Source organism: Malus domestica, chromosome 11 (genome assembly GCF_042453785.1).
Source record: "Malus domestica chromosome 11, GDT2T_hap1".
NCBI classification, from domain to species: domain Eukaryota; kingdom Viridiplantae; phylum Streptophyta; class Magnoliopsida; order Rosales; family Rosaceae; genus Malus; species Malus domestica.
Genome location: NC_091671.1, coordinates 22350601 through 22373261, shown reverse-complemented (window position 1 = coordinate 22373261; position 22661 = coordinate 22350601). Strand labels below are relative to the sequence as shown.

At 35.2% G+C, this 22661-nt stretch overlaps 2 protein-coding genes across 2 annotated transcripts; one reads left to right on the top strand and one right to left on the bottom strand.

Annotated features, from left to right (window-relative positions):
* The first annotated feature begins 5685 nt into the window (after positions 1-5685).
* Positions 5686-6876, top strand: LOC139189490 (uncharacterized). Its single transcript, XM_070808447.1, has one exon. The coding sequence runs from the start codon at positions 5686-5688 to the stop codon at positions 6874-6876; it is 1191 nt and encodes a 396-aa protein (XP_070664548.1).
* Positions 6877-13082: 6206 nt separating this feature from the next.
* On the bottom strand, positions 13083-19216 carry LOC103422903 (COP9 signalosome complex subunit 2). The gene is made up of 12 exons (XM_029098253.2): positions 19032-19216; positions 18809-18901; positions 18629-18707; positions 16654-16894; positions 16497-16571; positions 16269-16403; positions 15115-15302; positions 14425-14493; positions 14254-14344; positions 13997-14131; positions 13693-13805; positions 13083-13577 (listed from the first exon to the last, which is right to left on the bottom strand). The coding sequence occupies exons 1-12, from the start codon at positions 19150-19152 to the stop codon at positions 13487-13489; spliced, it is 1431 nt and encodes a 476-aa protein (XP_028954086.1). The 5' UTR covers positions 19153-19216; the 3' UTR covers positions 13083-13486.
* Between the last annotated feature and the right edge of the window lie 3445 nt (positions 19217-22661).

The following is a 22661-nucleotide window of genomic DNA, read 5'->3' as shown; positions in this document are numbered from 1 at the left end:
AAGTACACTATTTGGAGTACATTTGCACTGTTTTAAGCATTCGTGGGATAAAACAAGCGTGCGTTGAAAACGCTTTGGAACTTAACCAAATAAACACGTATAATACGTTAATAAGACGTTAAGAATGAGATTTCAAAAGGTCAAATGCTTATTTGGTGTTAAAAGTATACTATTTGGAGTGTATTTGCGCTGTTTTAAGTATTCATGGTACAAAATGAGCATGCGTTGGATACACTATGGAACTTAAGCAAATAAACACATATAATACATTAATAAGACATTAAGAATGAGATCTCAAAAGGTCAAACGCTTATTTGGTATCAAAAGTACACTATTTGGAGTGTATTTGCACTATTTTAAGCATTCACGAGATAAAACAAGCGTGCATTGGATACGCTTTGGAACTTAAGCAAATAAACACATATACTATGCTAATGAGACATTATGAATGAGTTCTCATAAGATGAAATGCTTAATGGGTGTCGAAAGTACAATGTTTGGAGTGTACTTACACTATTTTCAGCATGCATTGGATAAAACGAGCGTGCAATGGATTCGCTTTGCAACTTAAGCAAATAAACACGTATAATACGTTAATAAGATGTTAAGAATGAGTTATCAAAAGGTCAAATGCTTATTTGGTCTCAAAAGTACACTATTTGGAGTGTATTTGCACTGTTTTAAACATACGTCGGATAAAACGAGCGTGCGTTGGATACGCTTTGGAACTTAAGCAAATAAACACATATAATACATTAATAAGACATTAAGAGTGAGATCTCAAAAGGTCAAATGCTTATTTGATATCAAAAGTACACTATTTGGGGTGTATTTGCACTGTTTTAAGCATTCGTGGGATAAAACGAGCGTGCGTTGGATACGCTTTGTAACTTAAGTAAATAAACACATATAATACGTTAATAAGACGTTAAAAATGAGATCTCAAAAGGTCAAATGCTTATTTGGTTTCTAAAGTACACTATTTGAAGTGTGTTTGCATTGTTTTAACCATTCGTGGGATAAACCGAGCATGCGTTGGATACGCTGTGGAACTTAAGCAAATAAACACATGTAATACGTTAATAAGGCGTTAAGAATGAGTTATCAAAAGGTCAAATTCTTATTTGGTGCTGACAGTACACTATTTGGAGTGTATTTCCACTGTTTTAAGCATTCGTGGTATAAAACGAGTGTACGTTTTACAGGTTTTGGAACTTAAGCAACTAAACACGTATAGTACGCTCATAAGATGTTAAGAATGAGTTCTTAAAACATCAAATGCTTATTTGGTGTCAAAAGTACATTATTTGGAGTGTATTTGCGCTGTTTTAAGCATTCGTGGTATAAAACAAGCGTGCGTTGGACACGCTTTGCAACTTAAGCAAATAAACACATATAATACGTTAATACGACTTTAAGAATGAGTTATCAAAAGGTTAAATGCTTATTTGGTATCAAAAGTACATTATTTGGAGTGTATTTGCACTGTTTTAAACATTTGTGCAATAAAACGAGCGTACGTTGGATACGCTTTGGAACTTAAGCAAATAAACACGTATAATACGTTAATAAGACGTTAAGAATGAGATCTCAAAAGCTCAAATGCTTATTTGGTGTCTAAAGTACACTATTTGGAGTGTGTTTCCACTGTTTTCAGCATTCGTGGGATAAAACGAGAGTACGTTGGATACGCTATGGAACTTAAACAAATAAACACGTATAATACGTTAGTAAGGCATTAAGAATCAGTTATCAAACCGTCAAATTCTTATTTGGTGTTGAAAGTACACTATTTGGAGTGCATTTGCAATGTTTTAAGCATTCGTGATATAAAACGAGTGTACGTTTTACAGGCTTTGGAACTTAAGCAACTAAACACATATAGTACGCTCATAAGACGTTAAGAATGAGTTCTCAAAACATAAAATGTTTATTTGGTGTCAAAACTACATTATTTGGAGTGTATTTGAACTGTTTTAAGCATTCGTGGTATAAAACAAGTTTGCGTTGGATACACTTTGGAACATCAGCAAATAAACACATATAATACGTTAATAAGACGTTAAGAATGAGTTATCAAAAGGTCAAATGCTTTTTTGGTATCGAAAGTACACTATTTGGAATGTATTTACACTATCTTAGGCATTCATGACATAAAACAAGCGTGCGTGGATACGCTTTGGAACTTAAGCAAATAAACACATATAATACACTAATGGGACATTATGAATGAGTTCTGATATGATGAAATGCTTAGTTGGTTTCAAAAGTACACTGTTTCGAGTGTACTTGCACTGTTTTCAGAATTCATTGGATAAAACGAGCGTGCGTTGGATGTGCTTTCGAACTTAAGCAAATAAACACATATAATACGTTAATAAGATGTTAAGAATGAGTTATCAAAAGCTCAAATGCTTATTTGGTATCAAAACTACACTATTTGGAGTGTATTTCCACTGTTTTAAATATTCGTGAGATAAAACGAGCATGCGTTGGATACGCTTTGAAACTTAAGAAAATAAACACATATAATATATTAATAAGACATTAAGAATGATATCTGAAAAGGTCAAATGCTTATTTGGTATCAAAAGTACACTATTTGGAGTGTATTTGCATTATTTTAAGCATTCGTGGGATAAAACAAGCGTGCGTTGGAAACGCTTTGGAACTTAAGCAAATAAACACGTATAATACGTTAATAAGACGTTAAGAATGAGATTTCAAAAGGTCAAATGCTTATTTGGTGTTAAAAGTACACTATTTGGAGTGTATTTGCGCTGTTTTAAGCATTCGTGGTATAAAACGAGCGTGCGTTGGATACACTTTGGAACTTAGGCAAAGAAACACATATAATACGTTAATACGACGTTAAGAATGAGATCTCAAATGGTCAAATGCTTATTTGGTATCAAAAGTACACTATTTGGAGTGTATTTGCACTATTTAAGCATTCATGAGATAAAACGAGCGTGCGTTGGATACACTTTGGAACTTAGGCAAAGAAACACATATAATACGTTAATATGACGTTAAGAATGAGATCTCAAAAGGTCAAATGCTTATTTGGTATCAAAAGTACACTATTTGGAGTGTATTTGCACTATTTTAAGCATTCATGAGATAAAACGAGCGTGCGTTGGATACGCTTTGGAACTTAAGCAAATAAACACATATAATACACTAATGGGACGCTATTAATGAGTTCTGATAAGATGAAATGCTTAGTTGGTTTCAAAAGTACAGTATTTGGGGTGTATTTGCACTGTTTTAAACATTCGTGGCATAAAACGAGCGTGCGTTGGATACGCTTTGGAACTTAAGTAAATAAACACATATAATACGTTAATAAGACATTAAGAATGAGATCTGAAAAGGTCAAATGCCTATTTGGTATCAAAAGTACACTATTTGGAGTGTATTTGCACTGTTTTAAGCATTCGTGGTATATAACGAACGTGCATTGGATACGCTTTGGAACTTAAGAAAATAAACACATATAATACGCTAATGAGACGTTATGACTGAGTTATCATAAGATGAAATGCTTAGTTGGTGTCAAAAGTACACTGTTTGGAGTGTACTTACACTGTTTTCAGCATTCATTGGATAAAACGATCGTGCGTTGGATACGCTTTGGAACTTAAGCAAATAAACACGTATAATACATTAAGAAGATGTTAAGAATGAGTTATCAAAAGGTCAAATGCTTATTTGGTCTCAAAAGTACACTATTTGGAGTGTATTTGCACTGTTTTAAACATTCGACGGATAAAACGACCGTGCGTTGGATACGCTTTGGAACTTAAGCAAATAAACACATATAATACGTTAATAAGACGTTAAGAGTGAGATCTTAAAAGGTCAAATGCTTATTTGATATCAAAAGTACACTATTTGGAGTGTATTTGCATTGTTTTAAGCATTCGTGGGATAAAACGAGCGTGCGTTGGATACGCTTTGTAACTTAAGCAAATAAACACATATAATACATCAATGAGACGTTGAGAATGAGATCTCAAAAGGTCAAATGCTTATTTGGTGTCTAAAGTACGCTATTTGGAGTGTGTTTGCATTGTTTTAAGCATTCGTGAGATACGTTGTGGAACTTAAGCAAATAAACACATATAATACGTTAATAAGGCGTTAAGAATGAGTTATCAAAACGTCAAATTCTTATTTGGAGTGTATTTGCACTGTTTTAAGCATTCGTGGTATAAAACGAGTGTACGTTTTACAGGCTTTGGAACTTAAGCAACTAAACACGTATAGTACGCTCATAAGACGTTAAGAATGAGTTCTCAAAACATCAAATGCTTATTTGGTGTCAAAAGTACATTATTTGGAGTATATTTGCGCTATTTTAAGCATTCGTGGTATAAAACAAACGTGCGTTGGATACGCTTTGGAACTTAAGCAAATAAACACATATAATACATTAATAAGACGTTAAGAATGAGTTATCAAAAGGTCAAATGCTTATTTGGTATCAAAAGTACACTATTTGGATTGTATGTGCACTGTTTTAAACATTCTTGGGATAAAACGAGCGTGCGTTGGATACGCTTTGGAACTTAAGCAAATAAACACATATAATACATTAATAAGACATTAAGAATGAGATCTGAAAAGGTCCAATGCTTATTTGGTATCAAAAGTACACTATTTGGAGTGTATTTGCACTATTTTAAGCATTTGTGGGATAAAACGGGTGTGTGTTGGATACGCTTTAGAACATAAGCAAATAAACACATATAATACACTAATAAGACGTTATGAATGAGTTCTCATAAGATGAAATGCTTAGTTGGTGTCAAAAGTACACTGTTTGGAGTGTACTTACACTGTTTTCAGCATTCATTGGATAAAACGAGCGTGCGTTGGATACACTTTGGAACTTAAGCAAATAAACCCATATAATACGTTAATAAGATGTGAAGAATGAGTTATCAAAAGGTCAACTGCTTATTTGGTATCAAAAGTACACTATTCGGAGTGTATTTGCACTGTTTTAAACATTCGTGGGATAAAACGAGCGTGCGTTGGATACGTTTTGGAACTTAAGCAAATAAACACATATAATACGTTAATAAGACATTAAGAGTGATATCTCAAAAGGTCAAATGCTTATTTGATATCAAAAGTACACTATTTGGAGTGTATTTGCACTGTTTTAAGCATTCGTTGGATAAAACGAGCGTGCGTTGGATACGCTTTGTAACTTAAGCAAATAAACACATATAATACGTTAATAAGACATTAAGAGTAAGCATGAAGAGGGCGTTTTTAGAGAAGTTTTTCCCCACTTCGAGAGTCATTCTCTTGAGGAAGAAGATTAGTGGCATTCAACAAAGCCAAGGAGAGTCCTTTCCAGCATACTATGAGCGTTTTAAGGCTCTTGTCGCCTCATGTCCTCAACATCAATTGAAAGAAGAACTTCTACTTCAATACTTTTACGAAGGACTTCTTCTAATTGAGCGACAAATGCTAGATGTTTCAGCGGGATAAGCATTGGTTGACAAAACACCAATGGCTGCAAAGACCCTAATTGCCAACCGAGCGTTAAATACACAACAATACGAAGGACTTGGACAAAGAGACCCCCCACGGTAGCAAGTTAATGAGGTAAGTTCTATGTCCGACATTCAATCACAATTAACTAACCTCACTTCTATTATATCTCAGATGGCTGAAGGGATGAAGATACAAGGGCCAAGTGTTTGTGGCGTGTGTTCTATGCAAGGACATCTTAATGACCAATGCCCTCAATTGATTGAGAATGGAGGTTGGGAAACCCTCAATGTCGTGGGTTTTCAAGGCCACAATCAGCAACATAATGACCCCTACTCCAACACTTACAATCCGGGGTGGAGGGATCACCCAAATTTCAAGTGGAGAGAACCACAACAACCTGCCCAACAAGAGGGATTTCAACCACAACCCTCTGGGATGTATCAAAGGCCATATACACCCACTCAAGTCCAACCGCAATCTGCCCAAACCAATTCAAGTACATCCATGGATAATGATCAAATTGTTCAATTACTAACTTCTTTGGTGCAGGGGCAGCAAAATCAAAACAAAACAATGCTCAATCAAGCTAAGGAAGTGGATGAGTTGAAGAAACAAATGGGCCAAATGGCAGAGTTCATGGGGCAATTCAAAGAGCAAGGCAAACTGCCTAGCACAACCGTTGTGAATCCAAGGGGGGGATTTGAATCCGTAAAGGCCATTACGTTGAGAAGTGGAAAAGAAGTTGGAACGGACCCCCAACCATCAAAATCTGCCCAAACGGAGGACGAAAAGCTGCAACAAGAGGAGGATGTCCAACACACACCCACGGCAATGAAGGAAACAACCTTGTCGTGCACTCCTACACTTCCCAAACCATCCAATTCGACCAAGGTAAGTCCTAATTCGAATTTGTCTAGTTCTATTCCACTAAATGGGCCCTTTCCTAGCAGGTTTATGCAAACCAAGAAAGAAGAGGATGAAAAAGACATTCTGGAGATGTTTAGGAAGGTGCACGTTAATATTCCGCTCCTTGATGCTATAAAGCAAATCCCGAAGTATGCTAAGTTTTTAAAGAAGCTTTGTACAACAAGGAAACAGATTCGGGAGAAAGAGGTGGTACATGTGAGTGAGAATGTCTTTGCCATGTTGCAAAGAAAGCTACCACCTAAATGCAAAGATCCCGGTAGTTTCACTATCCCTTGTATTATTGGAAATACGAGGTTTGAACATGCTATGCTAGATTTAGGTGCACCAATTAATGTCATGCCATATTCTGTTTATGCATCTATGAATCTAGGAGAGCTTAAAAATGATGGAGTTATTATCCAATTAGCTGATCGTTCTAATGCATATCTGAAATGAGTTTTGGAGGATGTTTTGGTGCAAGTAGACCATTTGATTTTTCCTGCAGATTTTTATGTGCTTGAAATGGAGGATTTAGCCCACTCTCCATCCTTGCCACTTTTACTTGGACGACCTTTCATGAAAACAGCTCAAACCAAGATTGATGTGGCCAAAGGAGCAGTCACTATGGCATTTGGTGGTGATAAGATTAATTTTAATGTTTCTGACTATGTGGAGAAGCCTAATCGTGTGTTAAGTTAAAAAAAAGGGTTTAATTTGTGTGTTAAGTTAATTTTCGCATCAACAATATGGTAATAAGACGTTATGAATGAGTTCTCATAAGATGAAATGCTTATTTGGTGTCAAAAGTACACTATTTGGAGTGTATTTGCATTGTTTTAAGCATTCATTGGATAAAACGAGCATGCGTTGGATACGCTTTGGAACTTAAGCATAACACATATAATACGCTAATAAGACGTTAAGAATGAGTTCTCAAAAAATCAAATGCTTATTTGGTGTCAAAAGTACACTATTTGGAGTGTGTCTGCACTGTTTGAAACATTCGTGAGATAAAACGAGTATGCGTTGGATACGGAACTTAAGCAAATAAACACATCTAATACGTTAATAAGACGTTAAGAATGAGATCTCAAAAGGTCAAATGCTTATTTGGTGTTAAAAGTACACTATTTGGAGTGTATTTGCACTGTTTTAATCATTCGTGGTATAAAACGAACGTGCGTTGGTTACGCTTTGGAACTGATGTGAAAATTAACTTGACACACAAATTAAACCCTATTGTTGACAATTGTAGTAAAGATGTAAGTATGGATCGTTCTAGACCGGGGATTAACTAGGGATGCTAATCAACACAAATAAGACTCAAAAACACTAAACTAGACTTTATAAACTTAAAACTGACTTAAATGACTTAAAACAGCACAAAACAAGCAAACTGACTCCAAACTAACACTAAGGATGACTTTGGACGAATTCTAAACTAACAAGACTCAAAACACTAAATTGGATAGATTTAAACACTTTTCTAACTAATCTAAGACACTTAATTAAAAGGGGGATTGATTTTGACGAAATTTAACTAAACTAAACAGATTGCAAACTAAAGCAAACTAGGTACGAAATCAGGTGAATTGAATGGTGAAATAGGCTAGTTAGAGGATCCTTCTCCACACATGACATATGCAAACAAACCAATTTCCAGTTATTATTCCTTTAAACCATGAATGACAACACCCCAAGTTAACCGTGATAGCACAAATTAACCATCAGATTTTCCTTATTTCATTGAATTGGACGGAATACGCATAACAACCAAATTATCCTTCTCAAGTCCCCTAACTATGAAAAGCATGATAGAAAACATATCAAAGGTCATTAAGTTCTTTGAAAACCATAAGCATTGACAAGGCATTCATAACTATGAAAAGCATGATACTCCTGCCAAGGATTTACTTAACACAATCATGACTAGTGACTTCCACTACTTGTGAATATAAGTTCATAACGATTAGGTGAAGCTCCCTTATACTCTGCCATCAAGTTCATGCATGCAAACTAAGTATGCATCCTCAATCAACATACATAAACAAATTTTAATAAATCAGATAAGCAAATCACATTCAAGACTCAAGAAACAATAACTGGATGTAATCAATTCATATAATAATCATGGCTTCGAATTCACCTCTAACTAAAAAGAAATTAGTTCCACACGTCTTTAGAAACTGAAATAAACATCAAAACCAACATTGAAACAAATTTAAAGATAGAAAGAACTAGGAACGTCCCAGCAACTCCAATGGCAGATTCGAACCCTCCTTGGATTGCAAGCCACGGCACAAAGCTCCTTCTTCCTTCCTTGCTGCGTTAATTGATGAATTTCTGAGAAATTGGCGTGAATTGTGGTGTAGAATGAATATGGGGGTGGTCGTTTGAATTGTGGCAGAAAATATGTATTTATAGGCTAGGGTTTTGCGCAAAGTAGTGGAGGAAAAGGATTACACAATCTTAGGGAAAAATGACTAGGAAATTCGGCCAAAGCTTCTAGAATGGATTATCTAGCAGATTTCTAGAAGAAAAGCAATAAAAGGTGCTACACCAATCTAGGGCAGGTGATAAGGCTTCTAAAAAAGGGTATTTAGGTGATTTAATGTGTAATTGATCCCACCTTGCAGCTGGAATTAAGGTATGATAAGATTAGGATAGGATAAGATAAGATAAGGTTGGATAATGTTCCTTCTTTTGAGCTGATTCCTTATCTTCTTTGTCTTGGATTTATTTCTTCAACTCTTTAGCACATTCCTTGACATCTTTGGTCTTCAAATTCGTCCATCCAACTTGCTCCATATGTAAGTTATCCATTCTAGCCCAAAACTGCTCTAAAATGCTCCAAAATGCATTTTCTTGCCAACTTTGTCATTTGGACCTACAAACACACGAAAATAGCTTAAAACACTATAATAAGTAGAAACTAGCTATGAAAATGTAAGAAAACAAGCTAACTAAGTCGCATAAATATGCTCCTATCATTGGGAGGTGAACATCATGTGAAGGACTGTGCCCTGGCCACATGCGGGAGCATTAGCACCGGGATGCAGGATAATGAGCTCTAAATGCATCTCATCACAATCATATACACTGCAATCTCTATCATCAACATTTACTCACCTAGAACTTACCTGAGCGTTCGCAACGTCAAATACTAACATACATAACTACTACTGCATATTCTAAAATATAAAACAATTGACATGGCATTTAAAATGCAAAATCATTTAAATCAATTTTCTGGGAAAAACGTAAAGCATATATACATATATTGAAAACCAAAAGCCCACTCACCTGGATTATGTGCTACTCCCTAGCACACACATCAAGGCGCCATGAACAATCAGCGCCTAGAACAATTATCAAATCATGTCTCAAAAATCTTATCGACAGAATATGTAACTTACATAAAACACATCCCTACGTAATTCGATCCAGAACATCCGCATCACGGATTTATGATCCCTTACTTCCAAAGATCCACATAATGCTTATAGAACAACATCCTAAAGTTTCATTACAATCCAACGGTTGGATCTCCGCCAATTACAAATTCAAGTTGCGGTTAACGTTTTATTTTATCAACTTACAAATTCAATTCAGGAAGATCCGTAAGTTTCTATAGTCCTCAAATATTACATACTATAACATATTAAAGTCTAGTGACAATCCAACGGTCAGATTGTCGATTCATATTTTTACCAAGTAACGTATCTTAATCAAACTAGGTTCACAATAATCAAATCACAACATACGGATATCAAATCTAAGATCAAGATATCGATTTAACGTAAAATAGCATCGGTGATCCACTGGCCACGCACCGCCGGCGGTGGGGGTTGCCTGCCCCAACTCGCCGGAAAATTCAACTATTTCTAAAAATTACCAAATTTTACAAGGATGAAGATCTCAATGAGTGGAGCAACTTTCATACCTGTGACTAAGGCCAATTTGGCCGGGAAAAGCCCCAATTTAGCTCAAACCATACGGAACCCTAAACTTGGGTGTGTTCGATTCGACCTCCAAACTCACTCCAACGCCTTAAACATTGCTTGGGCTTTGTTCCTGGGGTTGAGGGGAGCCTAGTGGTGGTGGTAATTTGCTGGGTTAACTTCATAATCGTTGGATTTCGCCATGGCACCCACGGAACCCACGGGTTTCGTTCTACTCGAATTCAAGCTTAAACCTAATAAAATTTGGTTGGAAATGGAAGAGGGGAAGATAAGGATTAGTTTTTAGGTGGTGGTGAGGGTTAGATCGCCGGAAAACCAACGGAAAAGTGTTGAGAAGGCAACGGTGTGGATGGTGCCCGACGGGTTACACGGGCCCACGCGTGTCTCCCCCCCCCTTTCTTCTCTCCTTTCCCCTCCTTTCTTCTGTTTTTGATTGGTCACCTCATTCCCTTCTTGGCCTATCCGTTCCCCCATCTCTCATTTTCTCTCCTCAACTCTCTATCCTGGCCACCCACGTGGCAAGTTTCCTATTGCTCCAAAATTGCTGGAGCCTTCTAGATGAAGGCCAATTTACAATAATACCCCTAACTTTAAACGTTAATAACTCTCTTGTTATAACTCAAAATTACGTTTCGTTTGCGCCCACGCATTCGTAGTGACAAGTACTACCCAAATACGTCAAGAAAATAGATCTTACGTGACACGACAAGACGGTTAATAAAAATCAACGTATTTGCCTAAAAATGGCATTTTCGTAAATTAACTTATTAAAGTTATAAAAAATCATAATTTTTAGGGATGGGCTGTTACATTTAGAGTAGGTGCAAATTCTCTCAATTTATGTCCTACCATTCGATCAAATCAAATGTATTCAAGTAGGGGTTTTTGGAACGTATTACTAAGCCAAACCCATAGTCCTAGTTGTTTCATGCCATAAATAAACTTGAACACTCAAGAAATTCGTCAGACAGGCGGATTCACATCTCTCATAACTAACAGAGTCCTTTATCACACATCCTATTTCTTTCCTTCTTTATCACAACTTTTAACATTTGATTTTGATCTAATCCTTACCGTCTCCCAATTCTCTATGAAACAATGGAAAGTCATCCTATTACATTCTTGACTCACTTGTTACGACCTACGAAAGGACCAGACCATATTGTCCCATCCTTTCCTGTGATGGTACTTCCACCGAGGCTCGAACCACCATATTCATCTATATAAATTTATAATGTATTGTATAGTGGAGCAATCATGGTGAACCAGCATTCAAAAAATCTTCAATAACAAAAATTATCCTCATTCCTAAGCCATATTAAACCAAGCCCCATTCTTATTAAATTTTCATGTGCAAGTCCAGCGTCATTCCACCAATCAATTTATGTTAGGTTAAGAAAAAATAATACTTGCATTCTAACTTGTCTCCAACTGAAATTGAAAAAAATAGGGACTCCTTTTTAAATATTGGGGATCATTTAGACCATCTCCAATCCTTAGCTTAAAACCTAAAATTTTTAGCCCAGAAAATTTAGGTTTTAACCTAGAAACAGTTTTTCTGCTCCCACCCTTATGGCCTAAATTTTTTTAGTCCGAAATTATTAAAGAATAAATTTAGACTAATTTTTTCTTTTAAGTAAAATTTTAAAAAAAAATTATGTACACTATCCTAATTTAATTTTATGAACATTTTAACCTAAAAATATTTAGATTCCAATAAATATTGAAAAATCACTAAATTTGGGTGAATTCTGAGTTAAATAATTTTTTTAATTATTTTAGCCGTTTGTTAAATTTTGGTCGTTAGATCTTTTTTTTTTTACCGTTAGATTTGATTATATTCGATCTCAGCCGTTGGATTCAATAAATCCTAGAGGACATGCCCACGTGGGTGGGGTCCCGCTGGTGGTGCTCACATCATTTTCTGGGCTGAATCCTGGCCTGTTTCTGGCTTTGTTTTAGGTTATAGGTTTTAGGTCCAATTTTCCACTTGGGTTGGAATGGATTGGGGGGGAATGGAGGGGGAAAAATAGGTTTTAGCACTTGGGTTGGAGTTGGTCTTAGAAAGGAAGTCCTTTTCTCAATTATTATAGGCAAAGCCCCAAAAATACGAGTGCAACTTCTAGAGATGACATGTCCCTATAAAAACTGTAATTTTTAGTCTTTATGTACCTTGCTAAAAAAACCGATCCTTGTTTAACAACCACACATTGTCTAACCAATTCTCTCTCGATATGTTCCTCAAAATATCCAATTCATGTGGATTCTTCCCCCAACTAAAGAAGAGATCTTGGCGGAATTGCCACATAAGGACCACTACTACAAATAGTACTACACCCTTGATCGTGAAATATCGATTGCTTGTTGAACCCTGTAAATGTGAATTGCGTGAAAGTAGGATACTCCAAATTCAGGAGTCCAAGAGTTTTATAAAACGTTCTTGATGGAAAAAAATGTGAATAAAAGATCCCACTGAATTGAATTTGGTTCATGAATCTAAGAAATAGTGAGAATTCTGGTTCTCACTCAATCTCTCTCAATTCAAAAATCCAGGATTTGAATTGACGTCCTTTCATTGAGTCCTCCAAAATTGCATTAATTTATCCTAATTTATCCTAAAGATTTCATTTCAATTGGAATTTTGTTCAAAAATGGTTGCAGTAGTTGAATAGGACCACTATGACCATAGCCCTTGGTAAATTTACCAAAGAAGAAAATGATTTATTTGATATTATGGATGACCGGTTACGAAGGGACAGCTTCGTTTTTGTGGTATTTCTGAATACAAGCCAAAAGTATTGTAACCCATAAGCCTAAAGCTGCAAACATGTACTTAAAAATGAAGCCATTACCGATTTCAAAGTGACGCAATAGCACCCATTAAACAACCCTCCTAAATTGAACGTCGAAAAATGGCTCTACTTGCTCCAAATACTTGAGAATATACTGCTCAATAAATCAGCAGCTTATGCATGAAGTTATCACGCTCAAAAATCAAGTATATTCACAGCTCATCCAGCATTTTGTCCTCGGAAAGGGGTAAAAGTTGGAGCTCAACTCAGAACATAAGGCACAATACAGATCATAAACGATATATGCCATTCTCAATATACTCGGTTACTGATAGTTTGGTAAAGAGACCTTAGCTGAGTGTTCCATTTATCTACGGCAGCATACTTCTTCATTCCCTTTGACCTACACAATGTTCACAAATGAATCAGTGGTAATTGATAAGAGAAAGCATTAACATCTACCATGATCCATTATGCATGGATTAAGAATTAAAAAGTACCGAGTCAAGGAAACAGACCTGTCACCACGCTCTAAGAGCCGGTTCACCTGATCAATATGTCCATCAATTCGGTTATCCAATATAAGTGAAACCAAAAGTTGCTCCACATCTTTCTCCGGAACATTAAGTTCCTGAACATCAACAAACTTTAGTAAGTTTACAGGTGATATGAGGAAGTTAATAATGGTAGCAGCAGTGGCCGTATTGGAAAAATGCATAAATTAAAGTTTAAAATAAAACCCATCAAGTATTTGTGAATAGTTAAACAAGCACAACAAGGCAATAGAAAACAAATACGGCAAGACAGAACCCTATGGATCACCTTTGATATGAAGGGAATCCGAATTCTCGTGTATGGCTTGATAAGTTTGAGCAGCACTTGTGTCCTAACATTCTTCAACAGATCTTCAATATAGTTTCGGATGAATGGATCATCCATAATTGTCCTCCTGTTACTCTGAGAAAGTACAAATACCAACTCAACTAAGTGAAGAAAGAGACGAAGGAAAAATGAAAGAAACACAAACACTTAGGAAAGGTTAACTATTCACGTAACATCAGGTTAGTGAAGAATAACACCTTAAGAATTTTCTCAAACTCCAGTATCTCATTTCGTTGATATGCTGCAATCAGATTTGTCATTGCCAAGATCTCAGGATCGTTTTTATACCTGTGGAAGAGAAATCATAAGAACAAAGGCAGATGCAAAAACTTGAAAATAAATATAAAAAAAATGTTTTTATAGCTTACGGCTTTGCTTCTTGACCATCAAATGGATTAACTTCTGACTCCATCAGCATATTAGCCAGAACTAAATACCTGTCAAGCAATGCACATTGAATATGGAAAAATTAGTAAAAAATGTGTAATACTCCCACAAACTAAATCTACCGTATAACCCAGTCCAGATCAAGTCATGGATGGCTGCAGTATCTCAACCCAAGGAATATTTCACATCATATATCACTAAAATTTTATATTTACATCTGTACTAAGGCACCTGTCTGAGACACATCAAACATGCTACATGTTGGATAATAAATTTAAACTTTAAAAACAGTTATTTGTCGACAACGTCAAACATACCCTTGGCATAAAGATTCATCATCTTAAATCCCAATTATGGTACTTATTATCCAAATAGTAATATAGATAGTGCATTTTACATAAAATTTGACTTCTGATGCATGCTTGAGCTGCCAGATATTTCATGAACTAGACTCCATCATTATTACCTTACAATCTAAGTTTCATACGCCTCATAGATTATAGTACATAAGAATTAATAGCCTGACCTCTATTTTTTAAAGCTATCAACACTCTATACACACACATACATGAGGGAGAGAGAGACACACACAGACAAAATGGGCACCTATTAACAAGTCTAAATGAATGAGAAAAATAGAAAGAAAACAGATGTGCCGCTGGAGAGAATACTTCAAGCATTGTATACGCCTCTGGTTCCCAGCTTCATCATAGTTCTTAAAGGCTTCAAAAAAATCTGTGGCTGCATCTGCCCACTGACGCTCAGCCATATGCATCTTACCCCCACACTCACGAATTATTCCCATGATCCTAGGATGAGGTATTGCTGACTTGATTGCAAGAGCTTTTTGGTATAATTGCTGCATCCAATCTAGAGTCAGATGTTGCCAAATCACAACGGAAAACAGGAACATAGAAAATAATAAAAAGTAAATTGCTGGATGAATTATTCCCTACAAAGACAATGGTAAGGTGGCGTTGTTAGCCTTTTACAAAATGTGGCACACAAGCTACAAAAATCCAATATATTCTCCCATCAAAATTCATTCAAAGGTGAGGTGTTCTTCCCTTATACTTTAAATGGGCTACATTCCCCTTAAGCAAAATGTATATGTTGTTACACCATCATGAGAAACTTTTATAATCATACCTGTTGATAATACTGACTAACGGTCATGAGAGATACAAACAAAATCTTTCAAAAGTGTGCATGTAAACGTTTGACTATATAAAATTTTGTTTTATATATGCAAGTGGTGCTTGGCTAGGACACTTTTGACATTGGTGAATTTGGAAGAAATGGATATATGAAGGTTTATACATGTAATTCTTTTAGGTTTAGGGTTGGGTAAGGGCCGCTTGGGTATATTGCGGGGGAGAGGAGTCAATTGAGTCCCATACATTACCAATCCAATCACTCTACTCCTCATAAACAATCAAAGAAATTGACCTCTAGAAGTTGACAATTCGCGTAAACCTCTAGAGGTCAAACCAAATGATGAATCATATATACATATGCTAACACAGTAATACCAATTCCCCCACTTGTGCTATTGTAATAAATATAAAAGTGAAACAACACCTGAAAACCAAAACTGATCAACTCAAGCTTAAGTAAATAATGAAATTTATTTTTTCGTTATTATTTGTCCTCCATCAGTGATGAGTATCGCCAATGCTGGTATTAGTAATTCAATTAACCTTTATATCTTTGTTCTTTAATTCATCCAAGTCCTACATCACAGACTAACAAAAAATGCATATGACATAGAGTTAGAGCGAAATACAGAGTTTAAATATGCATGTCATCCATAGAAGATTATTACCTTAAGCTTTTTGTTATTTTTAGTCTCAGTGTACATTTGAATCTCAATAGCGTAAACCTCTAGGAGTTGACTTCCTTTCTTTTGGTCATCAGTACCATCGTCCTTTTGACAGGATTTATGGAGTTCCTTCAAAATCTAATAGTTCAACATAGGTTACTCTCAGCCTTTCGAGATCACAATCAGAGCACAATATGATGATAAACAGTGTCATCCAAACAAACAGATTACCTTACTCATTCGCCCATATTCACCCATATCAAACCAAATTTTGCAAAGCTTAAGATTTGTCTTAAACCAAAGTCTCTGCACCAAGACATCAGAATATTGTGCTCACATACCATATTGGAAAGAAAAAACTTATGATAAAACAAGGTTATATTCTGACCTCATTCTTTGCCTCTTCAAGGGCCTTTAGAGTGGTCTGATAGAACTCTTGCAGGAGACCAAAGTTCTGACTAGCTGAACCAGAAACAAAATCCATAATGTTGTTTATACATTTTTCACTGTAATTCCTTGTTACTGCTGATTTGATGTATGTCAACATCACCCTGTATGCATCCATCATTTCTTTATACCTCCCCAGACGATAATAGAGCTTCACGGTTTGCTTCAAGGCTTTAAATCCCCTGCAACATATTAATTTTATGATTACTACTACAATTATTATTAACTAGAAGAAGAAGAACAAGAAACTTTTAATATCAAAAGCTACGTACAAAAACATTAAACACACATTCACACAAAAATTACAATAAAACAAAAACACTCCAACGCCTAATAGCAAAAAAGTCAATAAACTTAACAACACTGCCATGACATCTACAAAACAGATGCAGAAACAAAAAATTCCTCCTGAGACATGCAGAAGCGGATGCCCACAACGCTATCTTCCACACAAACCCGCTTGAAATACTAAGAACTTCCCCTTTTAAATTCCAAAAATTAACCAACACATTGTTTACTGCATAAAGTTAACTGGCATACTGCTAATACTAAACTACGCAAAAAAACTCAAGGAAGCCAATCCATTGCAAAAAGAACTACCATAAGATTTGAATGTAAACCACCCTGAACAATCAAAATTTCAACTCATAAAACATGTTCTGGAAGGAACAGACCTCTTCCACCTTTCTAACAGTGAAATAAACTCTTCCACCTTCAAACTGTAGATTACCACTGACCTTCAAATTATAAGGCAAAGTTGGCTTGACGAGCATAGATGTAAGAAGTGGGAGCAATAAAACCAAAAATATTCTTGGTGATTTCTAGAAGGTGAATGTAACCTAGGAATCAGCATCTGCAGGGAGCTTCCCCCAGCCAACTAGCCTCCAGAATCTCACCCTCTGCCTATTACTCACCACAAACTTCCACCAACTTAAACAAATAAACGAAAAAATTACCACTGAATTTAGTAGGAAAGCCGACAAAGTACACAAGTGATTAGGGTACAAAATTTAACCCCCTGGTAACAAATTAAATTATAAAGGATAGGATTTCAAGAGTAAAGGAAAATGAAAGACATGAGCATAAAGCTTATAATGCACATATTCACCATAAACAAGACATCTTTTTATATGGCTAGTGTACATTCACAAAATAAGGAGCATGAACGGATATAGGTGCAAATTGATGGATGCAAGGAGCTCTAAACCACCAGGTCAACTCTTAACTCAAATTCAACTGTTATTGTTTTAAGACTTCATGAACCCGCAAAAGCAACCAGAAATAAAATACATCATAGGGAATTCCAATGTCAAACTGCCATAACCAATAACAAAATGATATTGAGTTGAATATTGTTTAATTTCATCAAATTAATTTCATCAAATTTGTTTTACCACACTTTATCCAGTTTAGTATTAAGGTGCCACAATAACCACTGATATGGAGTCGAACATGATTCATCATGTTATTCTATATTGCCCCAATTCCCTCCCAGATCATACGTTGTGAGCTGAATTGAAATTGCATAGTTTTGTAAGACAAAGCTTTCTCCCATGGGCAGAAAAGTAGCTACCTAAACGATAGAACTAAATTCATTAAGTTGCCATCGGTTCCAGCATAATACTTCATTCACAATTAAATGGAGACGGTATTGTGATAGAAAACGAGAAGGGAACACAAAAAAAAAATTAAAAAAATTAAGACAACCAGAGGATTGATACGAACGATAGAGAGCTCATTTTCTCCTTCTCACCCAAACACTCAAGATTATGCCGATTTCTCACGGAATCCCAACTCATTTCCTCTAAAAAAAAAACCAGAAAACGAAAAGTGCGAATAGCAACGAAGAATTTAAAATCCTAGGGCTGCCAAAACTCATTAACATTTTAGAGCACAAAGTTATTTCGGTTAATCACCACTCGGCCTTCTCAGGCTCCATGCTTACAACTTCATCGAATCCCGAAAGTGCTCCTTCTGGATCTGTCTCAACCAAACCTGAATTTTTTTTTAACAAAAAAAAGTGAGGAAAATAAAACCAAAACCCATTCAGTACAAAAAGAGAAAAGGCTGGGAAGATAACTGAAAGCTAATCGTACCCTTAGAGTTGTAATATTGGTTCTCAATGTCGACGTCCTGTTCCTCAGGTTCCTCATCCGAGTACTCGAATCCGTAATCCTCCATATCAGCATCTGCATACAAACACACAAACAACACGCAATGCTATTATTATACATAGAGAATGCGGCATTCACTCACATCCTTCAATACTCTTTAGAAACCCTAATCACAAGAAAGACTTTCGTGACGAGAGAGAGATACCGGAGCCCATGACTGAACAGAACCGAGATGGAATCTGGGTTTTCAAAGCGTTCAGGATTCGGCAGCTACTGAAATCAGAGCAGAGAGGAGACCGAAGAGAAAGAGGGTTCGGATTCCTCATATTATACCATCTGGGCTAAAACCCAAATTACCCCCCAAACACTCTCCAACCATGTTAAAATTTTAGGCTAAATACCAAATGTTATTTCTAGGTCAAATACCCAGCTTTTCCCTCGGGCTAAATGCCAAATGTTTATCGGAATTTAAATATTTTTAGATTAAAATGTTCATAAAATTAATTTACAATAATCTATATATTTTTTTTTTTAAATTAATTTAAGAAAAAAATTAGCCTAAGTTCATTCTTTAATAATTCCGGACTAAAATTTTAGACTAGAAGGGTTGAAGCAGAAAAGATGTTTCTAGGCTAAAAGCCAAATTTTACGGGCTAAAAAATTTGGCTTTTAGCCCAAAAATTGAAGATGATCGTAGGGCATTCCGATCAATAGGTGATTGTAATTTTGGACCCATATAGAATTATACACAACTTTTAAATTTTATAATAAATAACAACCAAACTTTTAAATTTTATAATAAATAACAACCAAAACTTGATATAAGATTTCGTTTGGCAGTTCGGACGGTACTGATTATTTTAATCGAATACGATAAATAGTCATCGGATAGTACTGGTTAGATATGAAACTAATGATCGTATTATTTATATTGTGTTTGATACTGAACTTGATATAAATAAAAAATAAATAAATAAAGTGAAAAAAGCTAATTTATACCTATTGTATTTTTATCATATATATATATATGGAAAAATTAGTATCCGGTCCTTAGTTTTTACTGTTCATTGACTAAGACCTTATTAGTTCTCAAATTTTGATTCAAGTCCCTAGCATTAATGTGATAATGAATTTACTTGTTTGTTATATAATTTTTTAATATAAAAATTAGTAATTAATTTAGGGTTTAATACTCACACCTCTATTAAACTTCTAATTAATTTTCAATTCAAACATTTCCAAAATAATAAAAAATTAAATTAAATTAAGTTTGTACCTATTAGTTTTTTTTTATATATAAAAAGATTCTCAATTTTTTAATCTTAAATGTACCCATTCATATAATTTTTCAATTTTTTTAATCTTAAATGTACCCATTCTCAAATATATCAATTTGTTATATGTAAAATGTACCTTTTTTTTAATATAAAATTCATTCAAATTTTTTAATCCATGTTTAAACTTATATGGGTACATTCTTTTTCGTTGATTTGAGAATGTATCCATGTTTTGGTACAATAACTTTTTTTGTTAATTTTGGTTAATGTACCCATACATATATGTACACACACACACACACACAATATAATAGAGAGTATAATTTATATTTTATTATTTTTAATCCCATAAATTATGGGTTTTATTTAAAATCTCATTAATATAAACAATTACAAATTTCAATTTTTAATTTTTAATTAAAAAAATATAGTAACTTACATTATTACATTAATGTCAGGGACCTCAATCAAAAACTAAAAACTAACAAGGTTTCAATCAAAGAATATTGATAATTAGGGACCGCATCCAAAGTGTCCCTATATATATATACCCTTTTTTCTTTACAATTTATGATGAGAGCCAAACGAAAAAAACCCTAATTTCCTTCAAATCTTATCTGTAATTATCTAGAAACCCACTTGCTTTTGATCAAGATCGACGGTCGCCACCATAACCACCTTCAATTTCCTTCAAAATACCAACTCAAAACCTCCAAATTTTGGGAGAGCAACCTCTAATTACAAACTCGGTGTTGGCGCACTCAACAAGCAGAAAATTGTTTTACATGTGAGTCACTGCAGATATGAGGTGAGTTTTTGGAATTCAACCTCCTCAAAACCACCGCCACCATCATGACAAAAACCTAGATAACATATCTCCGATTTTAGTTCGATCTGCCACCATGGATGTCTGAATAGGGACGCCATGGCCTAGGTTTAATTTGCCACCTCTGTTTTCTTTTTGTATGTGCTTGATGTTGATTGGACGTGGAAAGGGAGAAAGAGAGAGAAGGAATACTTGGATGATGATTTCGTGATGAGCAGAAGCAGAGAGGTTGGAGAAAGCAGGCGTGATTTGTGACCCAACTAATTATACGAAGGTTTTGGAGAGTATAAAAATTAGTGGGTGTGAGGGGTCCTAAATGGTGGGATCGGTTTAGCGTATTCGGTGCTTAATTAGTACAAATGAGCACCAAACAACTACTACCGTATTATTAAGGTAAACTGCCATTTGACCCCTTGAACTATTAATGCGAAAATTAACTTAACACACAAATTTAACCCTCTTTTGACAATTGTAGTATAAGTATAAGTAGGGATCGTTTTAGGCCGAGGATTAGGAAGGATTGCTAATTGACTCTAAACTGACTCAAAAACATAAAAACAAAGTTAAAAAGGTTTGAATAGACTCAAGGGACTCAAAACAGGTTCAAAAGACTTAAAACAACTTAAAAACACTCAAAACTGCCTAAAAACACTTGTTGGGCAATTTCTGACTCTAAACTTTGAACGAAAATTGCGTTTTGGCTTCACCTAAAACAATAAAAAACACAAACAAAACAGATTTGAAACACTTTGAAACAAGAAACTAAAAAGGGGGGTTTTGATTTGGATGAAGTTGAAACAAACAAACAAGTATAAAAAACTAGACAGATTGTAAAACAAATTTGAGAAATAAGATGATGGATGAGATAGTTAGAGGCTTTTTCTCCACACATGACATGTATGCAAACAACTCGATTTCCAGTTACTACTTCATTGAATTATGAACGACAATGCCCCAAATTAACTGTGACATCACTAGTTAACCCTCAGATTTTCCTTGTTTTATTTGATTGGATGACATCATTCGACAACCCAAAACATTCTTCAAAAGTTCCCTACATGACATCATAATAGAGATACAATCAAAGATCATTACGTTTAATGAAAATCATAAGCATTGACAAAGCACTTGCAACTATGACATCATGTCACTCATGCTAGAATTAAACTTAACGCGATCGTTTATAAGCGACCTCCACTACTTATGAATATAAGTTTGTAACGATTATGTGAAACTTTCTTATATTCTAGCATCGGATTTATGCATGCCAATTAAGTGTCGACCCTTAATCAACAAATACAAATAAGTTATCAATCAAATAGTTAAGCCAATTGCATTCACGATTCAAGAGTTCATAACTGGAATTTATCAAATTATATTACACACATAATCATGGCTTTGAAATCACCCCTAGCTAAGAGGGGTTTAGCCACTCATGTTCACAACAAAACGAAAGAAAATGAATTTAAACATTGGAGACAAAAGAAAGAAAACACCTAAACACTCCAACGATCCAAGTTAAACAACAAGCACGTCCAAACACTTTCCTTCCCTTCCTTTGCTACGGCACAAGGTGTTGGTGAGTGTTTGAAGGTTTGTTTGTATGGAGGAATGGATGTGAAGATCAATGGATGTGTTTGGATGAAAGTTGTATTGAAATGGGGATGAATGATCAAGCAAAAACTGAACTCTATGGCTGCCACACAGACTTCCTTTTATAGAGGAAGTGCAC